At 30.5% G+C, this 13,755-nt stretch overlaps 1 protein-coding gene across 2 annotated transcripts in view; it reads left to right on the top strand.

Moving 5' to 3' along the window:
• The window catches only part of LOC128989860 (neurotrimin-like), a 111,160-nt gene extending 97,666 nt beyond the window's left edge, over positions 1-13,494 (top strand). Inside the window, exons 3-10 of one of the 2 annotated variants that reach the window (XM_054411947.1) lie at positions 2,829-3,036; positions 7,041-7,199; positions 7,842-7,970; positions 8,570-8,710; positions 9,709-9,858; positions 10,803-10,847; positions 11,272-11,346; positions 12,824-13,494. In XM_054411947.1, the coding sequence (XP_054267922.1) occupies positions 2,829-3,036; positions 7,041-7,199; positions 7,842-7,970; positions 8,570-8,710; positions 9,709-9,858; positions 10,803-10,847; positions 11,272-11,346; positions 12,824-12,942 (1,026 nt within the window). In that variant the 3' untranslated portion in view covers positions 12,943-13,494. The remainder of the gene's footprint in view (positions 1-2,828; positions 3,037-7,040; positions 7,200-7,841; positions 7,971-8,569; positions 8,711-9,708; positions 9,859-10,802; positions 10,848-11,271; positions 11,347-12,823) is intronic. The other variant, XM_054411948.1, reaches the window with a different exon arrangement.
• The last annotated feature ends 261 nt before the right edge of the window (positions 13,495-13,755 follow it).

The raw sequence follows: 13,755 nt of genomic DNA on the forward strand, positions 1-13,755 counted from the left end.
GTAAACTTCATAATATTTCATGTCATATAATGTACTTGATAAACGAATACGAAGGGGGTAATTAAATATTGGAATTTATAACACTTTGCTATATATTAACACTGCTACATTTGCTCCCTATAAATGGAACATCGACTTAAGTCTGTAAAAGTATTTGGTTAAGCTACTAAAATATCAAAAGTCGTATATACAATATACTATATAAGTTTACAAAATGTAAGACCCTCTTCAAGTGGAAGGGAGTATAAAGTTAGCACTTCGTTGTGTAAAATATGATTGTAGTTCCTGAAATATATTTGTAATTATTTACAGTAAAATCATTATAATAAATCCTACAATTAAATTTTAATAGACGTGCTGAATATGCACATGCAAGGAGCATATAATATATATTAATATGCATGGTTTTAGTAGAGCCCCTCTTTTAAGAAACGAATACATTTTAGGTATACAACAGGTACAGTAAATGTGAACGTTCATTTATCCCAACTCTCGAGAAATAATTGTTTTTTTAATTTCTTATTTGTCAAAGTATAATGTTGACACAATTCCATATAAACATTTAATCTTATTTCAATGTTCAAAAGCTATATCTATGACATTTTTAGGGCCATTATCTCAGGAGTAAAACTGTAAATGTCAACCAACGGTTAAAATGTCATTCTTGATTATACTGCAGGGTTGTGCGACGAATAAAAATACTCCGACGGTAGGAAATTTGATTTGACTCCTTTGTTACCTCTGTGAAATAGTGTTGTACTATTATAAATCTACATTAAGGTAATAATCGTGTACATATATCATACAGCATCACATTTACTCTTTCAGCTCCAAACTAAAGATGAGTTTGATAAATACTTGAAATGATTATAGATGAGAGAATCAGAGTAGTTAGAATAAAATTTAGCATTAGGCTTGATTAGTAGATACCAAATGATATTTTTTTTAAAGAAGAGATTTAAAATTAAACTATTTACTTCTTTGTAAATCTTGATGTGTCTTTGAGATGTTTAGAGTTTTAGTGAAAAGACAGGAAAACTTGGTTAAATACTTTTATAGGGAGAAAAATTACTAAATAATCAAGAGCGAAAAATAATTGAGTACAATATTTTATATTTTATCAACGTGGACACAGAACATTTAAAAACCAACAATATATATATTCACGCAATATATATTCATGTTTTATATTCACTTTCATGTGAATATAAAGCACATGTTAATATTCTTAAATTCCAAAACATGTGTTTGAGCCACACTAATGACACAAATATTGAAATGTCAAAACATCTATGTCTTGGATATAGACTAAAGGCAAAATAAAACAACATAATACTTAACAATACAAGTGAGTTACTTGCTGTAAAATGACTTTTTTAAATTTCTTTAAAAACATGGTGAATTTGAAATTATTTGGTTATTCTATATTTACATCTTTCATGGAGGCCTCTTATACCCGTGCAATATTAACGAATAATTAGATTTTTTGCTTATATATAGTTAAGAAATATTTTTGTTTGCTACGAATAGACCAATTACATCCTTAAAACCTGGAAAACCTATTCAAATTAGTTTGAATTGCCGGTCCCAATGATACACTAATGACCTTTTAGCTTTATACTTCTTTCATTCGAACCCTTCCAAAAGTAATCAGTAAATTGTACAGAAAGTGGATGGGACACAATCCAATATATCGCATTCCCTTTCACACTGTCCAATAGAGAGTCCGATGTATTGCCGGATGTATATCTCCTGTCAAAGCTCTTCAGAGAACTGTCAGTCGATCTAACCAAATCTTATCACTTTGACTTTTGAATATTATGGCTGTATTTGGGTGGCTATGTTTACAAGTGAACTAGATACCTTTGATTTTAAGTACAGTGTGGCCCAAGTACTCATCTTAACTAGAGCTTTAACTTAACTGTTTTACTGGACACTACTCCACAACAATGTTCAGGAATGGTTGAAAACATGCAAAAACGAATGTAATATGTAATAAAAATGGTGAAAACATGTAGAACCATGGTGTAACATGTAGTGTTCATTTTAAACTAGAGTAAGTTTGTACAGCTAACAAACAATAATTATTGCCGTGAAATTATAAGTATTTTCCATCCTTTATATATTTTACCCTTAGAAATATATTTTGAGGAATATTAAACACACTTGGCTTAGACCATCCACATATATAATATTATACATTTAAATGTTATAAAGATTATGTAGAAAATCTATATTTGCATCACGCTGTTTGATTTTATGATTCAAAAATGGTCAACCTCGATGTTTTTTACGTGCACTTTCATGTATTAACATAAGAAGCAAAGATTAAAACAACAAACATATGCATGTAAAAATTAAAACCCAATTGTCTATATGCCTATGTAAATAAAACATGAATCATGTAATTCACGCAAACTCCCCTTTAATATGCCTTATGCCTAAATTGGATTTACCATAGAATGAAATTATAAGAGTCTAGGTAGGATCATGTGTGTAGATTAAATGTAGTAAAAAAATGTATATTATAATGAACGAAATCACACTCCTTTGACCATATTTATACCAATAATACATTACGGGCTCATTAAAATGAAGAATTTCTGCTTTTTCTCCATATTTTAATATGATAAAGACGTCGAACAAGTTTGATCAAACGTATTTAGTACGTTTGAACTTTAATCATATTTACTTTATACAATTTGGGAAGTTTCTTTAATGCACTTAAGCCAAGAGAGATATTTTTTAACAATTATCATTTTTAACTCCAAATCTACTATAGATCTAAAATATTTTACCTTCCAAATCATCAAATTATTTCCCAACAGGTGGCGTGGCTAAGAGTGGACACTCAGACCATCCTGACGATCCACAATCACGTGATCACCAAGAACCACCGGGTGGGAGTGACTCACAGTGATCACAGAACGTGGATGCTGCATGTCCGGGAGATCAGGTCCTCCGACAGAGGATGGTACATGTGCCAGATCAACACGGACCCCATGAAGAGCCAAGTTGGCTTCCTAGATGTTGTGGGTAAGCCGTGGAGGTGTTAAGAATATGTGTTGTCTGTTTGAAATGAGAAAAAACTAGATGTACAAAGGTAGAATAGTCCTAATCTGAAATAAAGTTCCTCTTGGTGTTTATAATATGCAAGTCCTAAAACAGTAGCTATTGCAATACAATGCACAGTAAAATACGAGTGGTAGAAAGAGTGAATGAATGATATGACTTGACTAAAATCAAATTGTGCTTTAGCATTTACCATTTATTAAAGGCCTAATAATCAAGAACAGTTCCAGCCTCAAAAGTATATCGTAAGTTAGATAAAAATATACCTACTATTAATTATTGATCAGTTAACTTATTCTAAGGGTTAGAAGAATACTAAATACAACAAGGAAATACAATTTTAACTTATGATTTTGTCCTTGTTTGGATAATTAATCTATTTGTAATCAACCTACTTGTAGTTAGTATACTATAGACAACCAATTAGATGCTTAAATATTCTATCAACTAATATTATAATGATTAGATATAATAGGTGATAGAATAGCTAAGCATCTAATTTGTTGTCTAAAAGTACGTAATTATTCACCATGGATAAGTTGTATTAGTTAAATAAAACGTGTTTTATATTGTATTAATTATTTAGAACATAAAGCCTATTTTAATTACCTGTTCTTTTTTCAGTTTTCACTTAAAATGTTTTTAGAAAAGAATGTGATTAAAAAAATGAATTAGCTAGTCTCTTTAACATACTATCAAGGGAAATGTTGTTGATCAACTAGCCAAAGAGTTATTTTGATAAAGTCTGGTGCAAAAACGTCCAGACATGTAATACTAATGACTAGAGTTATTTGCAACAACGTTTTATGTTATTAAGTTTAGAACAATAAAAAATTATTAAATCATCATTTTTACTTGACTAATACTTTTAAAGTCAAATAAAAATACGCTCCACAATACTTGCCACTAAGCCAAAGCGATTAAACCACAAAAACTCTATTTCTGACACTGACAACTAAAGGCCAAAATTCAATAATCCAATTACCAAAACACTAACAGAATATCGATGAAGTGAAATGCGTCGTGCAGCCCATAATCCACTACTGCAGCTGGTCTGTGTTTGTTGGTTCTAATGTCTGTTGTTATTATGCACTAATTGGCAACTAAATGTATTAGCATTTGCCTCTGCCTACCTTATGAAAATATTTGTAATTTTCAATCGATTAAGGAAAAACTACATATAACGAAGGGAACATTGAACTAAACCGCTTGCAATAACTAGCCAAAGGAATAATAAATAAGTACTCGTATACTGTAATATTTTTCAATCAGGTAAAGTTATTGCATCGTAGGTTTGTTGCGATAATGTTAATAACAAGCTTTAAGATCTTAAAGCTGTTTATAAATTTGATGCAACAGTTTTTAGCATGTTAAGGAATTAAAAGGTTGCTCGAGGGGAGCTGGTAGTTAGAATAAAATTTAGCCATCTTAAAAGGGGAGCTGAACCGCCCATAAGAGCCCATGTTAAATTCTCAAAGTTTAAGTACATTTTTCTCGGAAACTATTTAACCTACAGCTTTAGAAATTGTAGACAGTTAATATATGTGCTTCAAGAGTGTGTTGAACTAGAATTATGTTTCTATGGTAACAAATTTAATTTTTTTATATTTTTGAAAAATTCTATTTTTTTATACAAAAAATATTTTTTTTTATTTTTTTAATTTTTACTATTGATCCTATGGTGATAATTCTAGTTCCACATATTTGTAGTGATGTAAGGTACACTTGGTAAAAATTTCATCAAGATATCTTTATTACTTCTTGAGAAAAGTGTACCTTTATCATTAAAAAAACAAGTTTTCGGAAAGTCGCGAACAAAGATGACACTACTAGGCCACTAGATGGCCTTACTAGGTCTACTCCCTATGCTCAGAAAATTTGGTGCTATACTTTGTTTTTTGTTTTTTTCTAGTTTTGGGAGGTGATACCTATTAATATATATATATATTCTTTTTCAGGATAAAACAAAGAATCTAAAACTAAAATAAAATTTTTTTTTAATTAAAAAAATTTAGGTTCAGCTCCCCTGAATGAACACTGACGATCTAGATATGCAAAGTAGTATTATGTTTTAAGAACAATATACATAGTAAATTTTAACCAAATATAAACCTGAAATTCAAGCTTAAATAATAGAATAGTTATACGCCGTGGTTTTAAAATGTTTTTTTCTTTTTTCCTTTTTTTTGAATACACTCATCGAAGTTAAATAAAAGGCTACATCTAAAACAAAATGTAGTATTATGTAATGTAGATATTAGTTTATATGGAACCAACAAAAGACCTAAAATTTGTGATAATCCTGAATAAAGCTGTTTTATTTTTTATAAACACATTTTATAAACATTACTTTTATTGACAGTAAAATAATGCTTTACTAGTTTCTGTTCACTGTTCTTAAATATTATAATCTTACCAGTAAACCATCCAAATTAGATTCTACCATTATTAATACGATTCACCTAAAAACATAATACAACAGTATAAAGAAGATTTAACAATTGTTTCATCATTGTGAAATCACAACGCTTCATTGAGTCGTATAAAATAATGTGCAGGTGGAATGTTGGTGATTCTACAAACAATCACACTGTATCTATCTTCATAACCCATGGTGCGGACCATGATAACGCGCTGATTAAACTGGTACGTCGGAATTGCACAATAAATATTTATTCATCTGTTCTGATTTGACTGGGATTAAAACATTCATCTTATTACCCTTTCTGGCGATCGAAAAAATGCGTATTGCTATTGTAACAGCTCTAAAATACTAGAAAAATATATCTTTATTTTTTGGGAAGAGTATGAAAATACTTGCAAAATGTAAAATATTGTTGATTTAAACGTCTTATATGTAACTTATTTAGTAAAACGAGTAAGTTTATCCTCAGAAAACAATGCATAAAAATTGGGTTTTTTATTATTTAAATAAAATGCCTTATTAAATGTAATCATAATTGCAAACTCTAATACTTATTGTCATAGTTTCTGTAAATATTTAGACCTAAGTTGTGGTAAATCCACAAAGCTAGGCCTACGAACTCTTATATGTTATGTACTTGCAACACATATAAAATACTTATAATTTATTTGAATAAGTATTATGGCACTAGGTTTTCATTTGTTATTCATTATTACTTAATTCAGAACTCTTTGGTAACTTATGATTCTTTAACAATTAAAGTAGTCATTTCGCAGCTCGTATGTTATTAATTCTCTTTAGCTTCTTTAATTTTAAGATGGGAAAGAGCAGGCTGAGTATAAGAGTGTAGGACTTCGGTCCCCAAGGTCCTGGGTTCAAATCTCGCTAATCACCAATTGATTTGATCATAGACTAAGCAGTATGTCTTATCTATGATTTTATCCAAATTAAAATACCGCAACACTATCCGAAAGTGCTGCGTACAACATATAAGGGCACAAACCAGTGTCTTGTGGTGTTAAGATGAGACGGGAAAAAGAACACATTTCTCAAAGAAACTGTAAAATTGTTCACCAATAATGTATACATTACTATGTAACCTAAAATTACCTAAAAACTTAGCAAAATTGAGAACTTGAAAATTCTCTAAACCAGGAATCACTTTCTGGTCATATATTTTCACTTCTATTTTGCAGACCTGACAATGGAATGGGTAGGTTTCCATTTGGCTCTGTCTTGTGCAATTCTCCAAGTAAAACGTAATGATCCCTTATTTGTATCTTTATTTGTACCTATATTTACATAACAAAGAGTCAAAACACACTGTTCAAAAGATTAGTTAATATTTCTAATGTTATAGAATATTTAAGAACAGTAATACAAATACTTTAAAAACGAAGTTAATTTACATTACCGAAACAGTTTATACACACAGCCAAACTAAAATTAAAGACAAAATTAGTTTTGAATAACTGTATTTTCATATAAAACTCTCTTGAATGGTTATGCCCTTTCATTTATGTATTCCTCTTCTTGCCTGCAGTGCCTCCTGACATTCTTGACTCCCCGACCAGCACAGACATGGTAGTCAGGGAGGGAAGCCCAGTGACTCTCCGATGCGCGGCCTCTGGCTCTCCCGCGCCAAACATTACCTGGAGAAGAGAGGGAGGAGAGCCAATACCTCTCACTACTGGCCAGGAAGGTACACATTTATTGGAGAAAACATAAACTGTCTCATAACATGGTTGTGCTGTGTCATTATCTCTTACAGAAAAATTAATCCCTTACATAAAGGCTAATATTTAAGTATTTTTCTTTCAAGCTAAAATATATATATAATATTTACTCTGACAGTGTCTAAAAACAATACAGTGAAAAAAGACCGTTTCCTAAACAAAATTTAATATTTGAGTTATTTCATTTTTATTATTTTTCTTTTTTGTGTTACTGTACCAATTTTGTTTTGATTACCAAGATTTGTTTAGGGGTAAACATTCCTAGAGTATTTAAAAAACCTGTAGATTTGTGGTTAGCAATATGAAAACATATTTTATGCTAATTGGTGTCAGAACATATTTATCTATAAAAATACTAAGTAACTGATGTTCTATTATACTTATTTTACTTCTATTATACTACTATGCATCATACATCCAGCACTTTCATTAGTCATTTGACTTCGAAAGTCCTCTTGTTTCCGATTTACAATTTTACTTTTAAGATTAAAAAATAGTTGGAAAATGATTTGTTCATTTCCCTTAATATTTCAAGCCTTAATATGTTTTATATAAGGTTCGTGTTTTAATATTTGTAAAAATACTGTTCACACTTTTTTCTTGTTTAGCAGGCACAGTAGAGGGCAGTATGCTGAACATATCTAGGGTCAACAGACTACACATGGGCGCCTACCTCTGTATCGCCTCCAACGGAGTCCCTCCTTCAGTCAGCAAGAGGATCATGCTCACCGTCCATTGTAAGACTCATGAATATTCATTTGCAAGTATTTGTTGTACAAAAAATAATGTAATATAAAACATAGTTTTTATTCCAATAACATCAATTTACAATCTACATTGATACTAATAAAAAGGGAAGCTTTTAACTATACATAATCTCAATCATGGAGTCAAACTGTACAATCCTATTTCGTCACCTCTCTCTTTTTCAAAATGTTATTCAAAATTATGTTAAAACTTTTTTTTTCCAAACAGGAGCTCCATTTTAAAACAAAATACCCCATCTAGACACGTACATTAAACACTAATTCTAACTTTAGTAATTCAAAATTCTTAGAGTAAAACAATTAGTAAAAATGTATAGGTTATGTCATCAAAACGATAAAAAAATATCTTTTTTACTTTTCTATTGATTGTTTTTTGTTTAGATATTATTCTTTGCTTTTTCTGAATAATGGATTCAAAAAATGTCTTGAGTCAATGGATAAACTTATATTGAATTCATTGAAAGCGGACAATTTTATTCAAAAGGTAATTAACTGCTTTTCAGTTAAATTTATATATTATAAAAACAATGCAACTACTATGCAAAACATTGTACCATTACATTTTTCAGTCCCTCCAATGATCTGGATCCAGAATCAGCTGATAGGTTCGAGAGAAGGTCAACAGCTGATCCTGGAGTGTCACTCCGAGGCTTACCCTAAGTCTATCAACTACTGGACCAAGGGTGATAAGGGCGAAATCATAGCTCAAGGTAAACTATAATCTATATTAAAATATTGTTATTATGTTTCTTCTTATTATTATTTTTTAATGTATTTTACATCAAAACTATTTACGTTCTAGTAAGGTCATACTAGAAAACCCACCGAAAAATAGTAAATAGTACATTTTAATCCAGTAGTACAAAATGAGAGTGACAATACCGGTAAGCATTTTAGCAAATATTGTTTTGACCATCCTACAAGTAAAACTTAAAATGTAATTTAATGATGCGCACATTAACTGATATAGTTTAGAGTCGTGGTCTTCTAGTACCATAAGGTCACTATTGTACAACAAGTGACCATGGAAGCCTGTTCTTTAATATCAACTGATTTTAATTTGCTCATGAGAAAAAATAAATAGTAAATCAATGGCTCGGAAAGCAACGCAACAGAATTAAAATCCGAGAAAGCATATTGTGTGTTTAGACCCTAGTACACACTACTTTATTTTATCAGTACAGTTAAACTCGAACTGTACCTACCAGTTCTAGCCTCTGGAAGTTGCTCGCACGAGCCCGAAGCCTACATTGGCGGGCAAGTACAATGTTAAAAGAGGCCATCAACCTCTTTAAAAAGTTATGAGAACATGCTTTGAATTGTTTCATCGGTTTTATACAATTTATTTTTATATTTATATTTAAATGCAATATTTTGTGTAAAACTCCAATGAAGGAGAGTGTGACAAAGAACACAACTCGCCGTACGCTAGTTAAACATTATTATCAAGATTTTGCTTCAAATTCAAATCCCAATTCATTGCCCATACTCTGTTTCAAATCAAAGTTGTTTTATACAATTGTTATATACCATATAAAAATATGGTTAAAAAACTGTTATTTTGTTCCTTAATAAAGAGGTCTAATCTAAAACAGGTAATAGAATTTAGTTGATATTCCAATTTTTTTGAAGACAAATTGTTATTGTCTATTGCTCTTTGTTTATAGCTTTTATTAAATTGATTCCTAATATTTCCCCTTCCTTTCAGGTGCAAAATACGAGCCAGTTCTTGTAGAACACCTATACAAAGTTATCATGAGACTAACCATCAAATCTCTGGGACCCGGTGACTACGGGGCGTACAAGTGTGTGTCGAAGAACTCTCTGGGAGACACTGACGGTACCATCAAAGTCTACCGTGAGTATTGCAAATATTAATAAAGGAAAATTACAGAAAAACTTATTAGGTAGTACAATATTCACACCAAGATATGTGGTATTTGCCAACAAGTCGGTTGCATCATTAATAATCATGCAAATAATAATTGAATCATTTACTATGCTGCCTCATTTATATACGAGCAAAACTTAGAGGCGATTTACCCCTTCATGAAGACACTCAAATATTCATGAATGGAAATTTGGTATAAACGTGTAAACGAACATTTGTTCGAACGAGTTCACGAACCAGCATAATCGGACCATGAGAACGGGGGTTTATGGGGGGTTTTATGGGGTAAAAATGGGGTTTTTCCATTTTTGACCCTAAATACATAACATTTGGGAATTTCTTTCCTAACCATTTTGTAGAGGTTAAAAAAGATATCATTTAGTTTATTGAAGCATTGTTGTATACCTAATAATTACGGAGATAATTAAAAAAAGTGCAAATTTTAAATTCCCATGTTATTCTTATGGAGAACATGAAAAATGTTGTAGTTTACTCGTTTATGAAAATATATTGCTACAATTTTTGGCAATTTATTTATTTCATCCTATACTATTGACGTTTGGTCAATAGTATAGTAGTAGTCAACACTGTTTACCTTCCCCGTAGCAGCTAACCTAATCACTCGTTAAATATAATATTATATAAATTGGGAATAAATAATTCTTATTTATGGAAATATTTTAGTAAATATGTAATCAGACAAGCTGAAATTCGCTTAGTCTGCAGGTTTGTTGTGGCGGAGGTATTTGTATTTCACCAAAATATTTCCTTTTCTCCACAAAAGTTAAATTTGGAAAAGACAGAACGTGTTTTCAAACCGTAACATTGATTGTGGTCCTGTTGAATACATACGAAATTTAAGTAAAACTCAAAAAATTCCAAAATATTGAACCAATATTGTTTTGTTTTAGCTGTCCTATCGGATAATGTATCAACTATGAAGCCAAGGCACAAAGGTTAGTATTCAAACAAGAATCAATAAAGTTCCCATCGTTTTAAAAATAGAGCTGAACTTAACTCTGCTGAACTGAAAACAGCTAATGTATATACTAAATAATTTTCTAGCTACGTAGAGAACAAATTAATTATTATAACGTAAAAAAGTGTTTCAAACAATGGTTTAATTTAATTATGTGTATGTAACAAAAACGTCCCATGTGCAAATTAGATTATTTATAATTAATTGTTCATAATGAAAAGACTAGTTGGTCTAAGAAGCAGAACACTATTTTTTACAAAACTACATCAGACCTTAGGCATTGTTACTCATTCTGCAAAACATTCATTACAAACATCAAAACTTTAAATCATTATCTTTACTTAACTTTTTTAATTGGAAGCAACATAACACAAGACATAATCCATGTTTTACTGTTTCAGACAAGAACAGACTTCGCCCCAAATATGGAGGTCAAAATGAGATTGGAGACTCTGGAGGTCTAGCCAAACAAAGAGGTAAACTTAATAATAAGTAAGATATTAGCATAGAGTTTAGAATGACGAAACGTTTTATCGTTGATATCCATGGCAAAACGACTATGCACATCCTTGCATTGTGGTAGAGGAAAGGTTCCACTTAAAGTTATACGATTATTTTTCAACATACAAAAGGACTTTTTACAGGCCATTTGGCTGATATTTTTTTGAAGGTAAATAACGATTTTACCTACGACCGTTTTTTTATACTAGCCTATTCAATTCAGTTTTTAAAATTGAAAAGATTTACTTAAAAGTATTTTTTACTTACTTTGCAGTATTGTATTGTTGCTATACAGTTTAAATTTGGACCAATTAGGTTCGAGAATTGAGAAAAAAATAAGTAAAATAGTTTTAATACTTTTAACACCAATTGAATTCATTAAACAGTGAGTGAGTGGTTGGAACAGTAAACATTACATTCAGTGGCAATGAGAGGTTATAAGCGAAAATACAACCTCTCTTAAAGTCATGAATGGTGATTTGTAGTAATAAAAAACAGACTTAGGTAAAGTAGTGTACGCTACTCGCATAATTAGCCTTTAAGCCACTTGTAGAAGTTTTATTGGCCTGGTTTTAATGGGCTTATTTTTTTTGCCCGTGTCGTTAAGACTATCTTTACGCTATCGGTGCCTACTATTTACCGATTCAAATATCTGAAATAAAATCACCTTGAACGGAATGTGAGAAAAACTCGTAATGTTCCACGTATGAAAAAGGTACTTTCCTTAAAACTACAATATAAAATCGATTATATTAGCGCAGTATTTTGATTTTACACGTTGAAACTTGTTTTAACACGTTTTAAATAGCTTGATTTCTTGTCTGTTCGGTACAAATTTTGAAACCGATTTTAAACTAACTTTTTTATTAGCTAGAGAAATGAAACTTGAACATAACTCAAAAATTTTATTAAAATAATATGTTTTTGTTCAATAATATTATTTAATTAATAATATTTATTAATTTATTTATAATTTATTTAAGTCCATAACAACATATTGCCATTGAAGTAAATAAATGTCATTTATGTGCAGGGCAAACCCCTGAAAAGTGAAAATATTTCCTTGTAATTTGGGTTACATAAAAAAATAAAAATAAAAATACTGTGTACATGTCCCTAAGTTAAATTCATTTGGAATGTCCACTTTTGAAACTATCAGGACTCACATACGTATAATACTGTACGAGCGTGCATTAGAATGAGCCGAATTTTAGCACGTCCCAAATGTAAGTAGCATATAATAATGCCACATTGTGAACATAATTAATCATATTTTCTTAGTTCAACTTATTAAGAGTTTAAACGGAGCAGTCATAATAATTGTATCTATAACTAGAGCTATTTTTGGTTTGATATCATTTCCTGTTTTGCGGATGAAAAATTGAAAAAAATGTGAATAAATTTACTTCATTATCTTTAGTAACTTATATAACTTAATTTTATTGATTTCAGAGCTGAAGGTTGGCGCTTACGACGACCTGGGTGATGACGAAGAGTCTTCAGCACCAAGTCTTCACAAGACGATCTTGGCCTTCATCTTCGTCTTCCCTTTTTATCTGGCCACTCTATAATAGCACTTTCGGCTAGTTTATAAGACTGGGTCATTAACAGATATTATATTTTGAGTAAAGAATAACATGTGAATCAACATAGACAATTATGTTTTATAGCAAAAGTTTTATGGTATAATTTATAATTTACGAGTACCTATTTATAAATGGATTAGTGGTTTTTGGCCTACAACCGTGTCGAAATTGATAAAAAACTACCGTTAATAAACGCTTCATTAATCGATTTTGATACGGTCGTCAACCAAAAACTACAACCAATAAGTTTAAGATCGTGGGAGTATATTAAGAAGTTGATTTAAAAGTAGTTTGCCTAAGAGCGACTGTAATCCATACCATATCACTAAGCATGGACTATTAATAAATTGAACAAAAAGTATTGTTATTTATTACCAAAGTGACCAAAGATAACGTTTTAGCTATTAGTGATTTTGTATATATTTATCGTAGACACTGGTTTGTGATGGTCGTCGTAGTGTAGTTTGTAGGATGCTTAAACAATAGTATAGCGTATATTTGTACTGATTAGGCTTCTAAAACAAATGTAGTTTTCTAAACGTCCATTACTTGTTTGACATTTAGTGTTGATTTTGTATTTTAAATAAAATTCATCTTGTTTGACTAACACATACAAAGTGCATACCAAACATATCAGCGGATAAACTGTACTGAATTGTATACATATTATTGTATTCTTCCACTTTTATACTGTTTGAAAACCTTTTGTAAAATCTAATTATCAATATCTATATCTAGTTATTTAAGAAAAGGACCTTTGAGTTATAGTGAACAAGTATTCTTTATTTGTGAGAAAGA

This window comes from Macrosteles quadrilineatus, unplaced genomic scaffold (genome assembly GCF_028750875.1).
Source record: "Macrosteles quadrilineatus isolate MER2022 unplaced genomic scaffold, UCM_ALF_1.0 Scaffold_3__2_contigs__length_128488019, whole genome shotgun sequence".
In the NCBI taxonomy this organism is placed as follows: Eukaryota; Metazoa; Arthropoda; class Insecta; order Hemiptera; family Cicadellidae; genus Macrosteles; species Macrosteles quadrilineatus.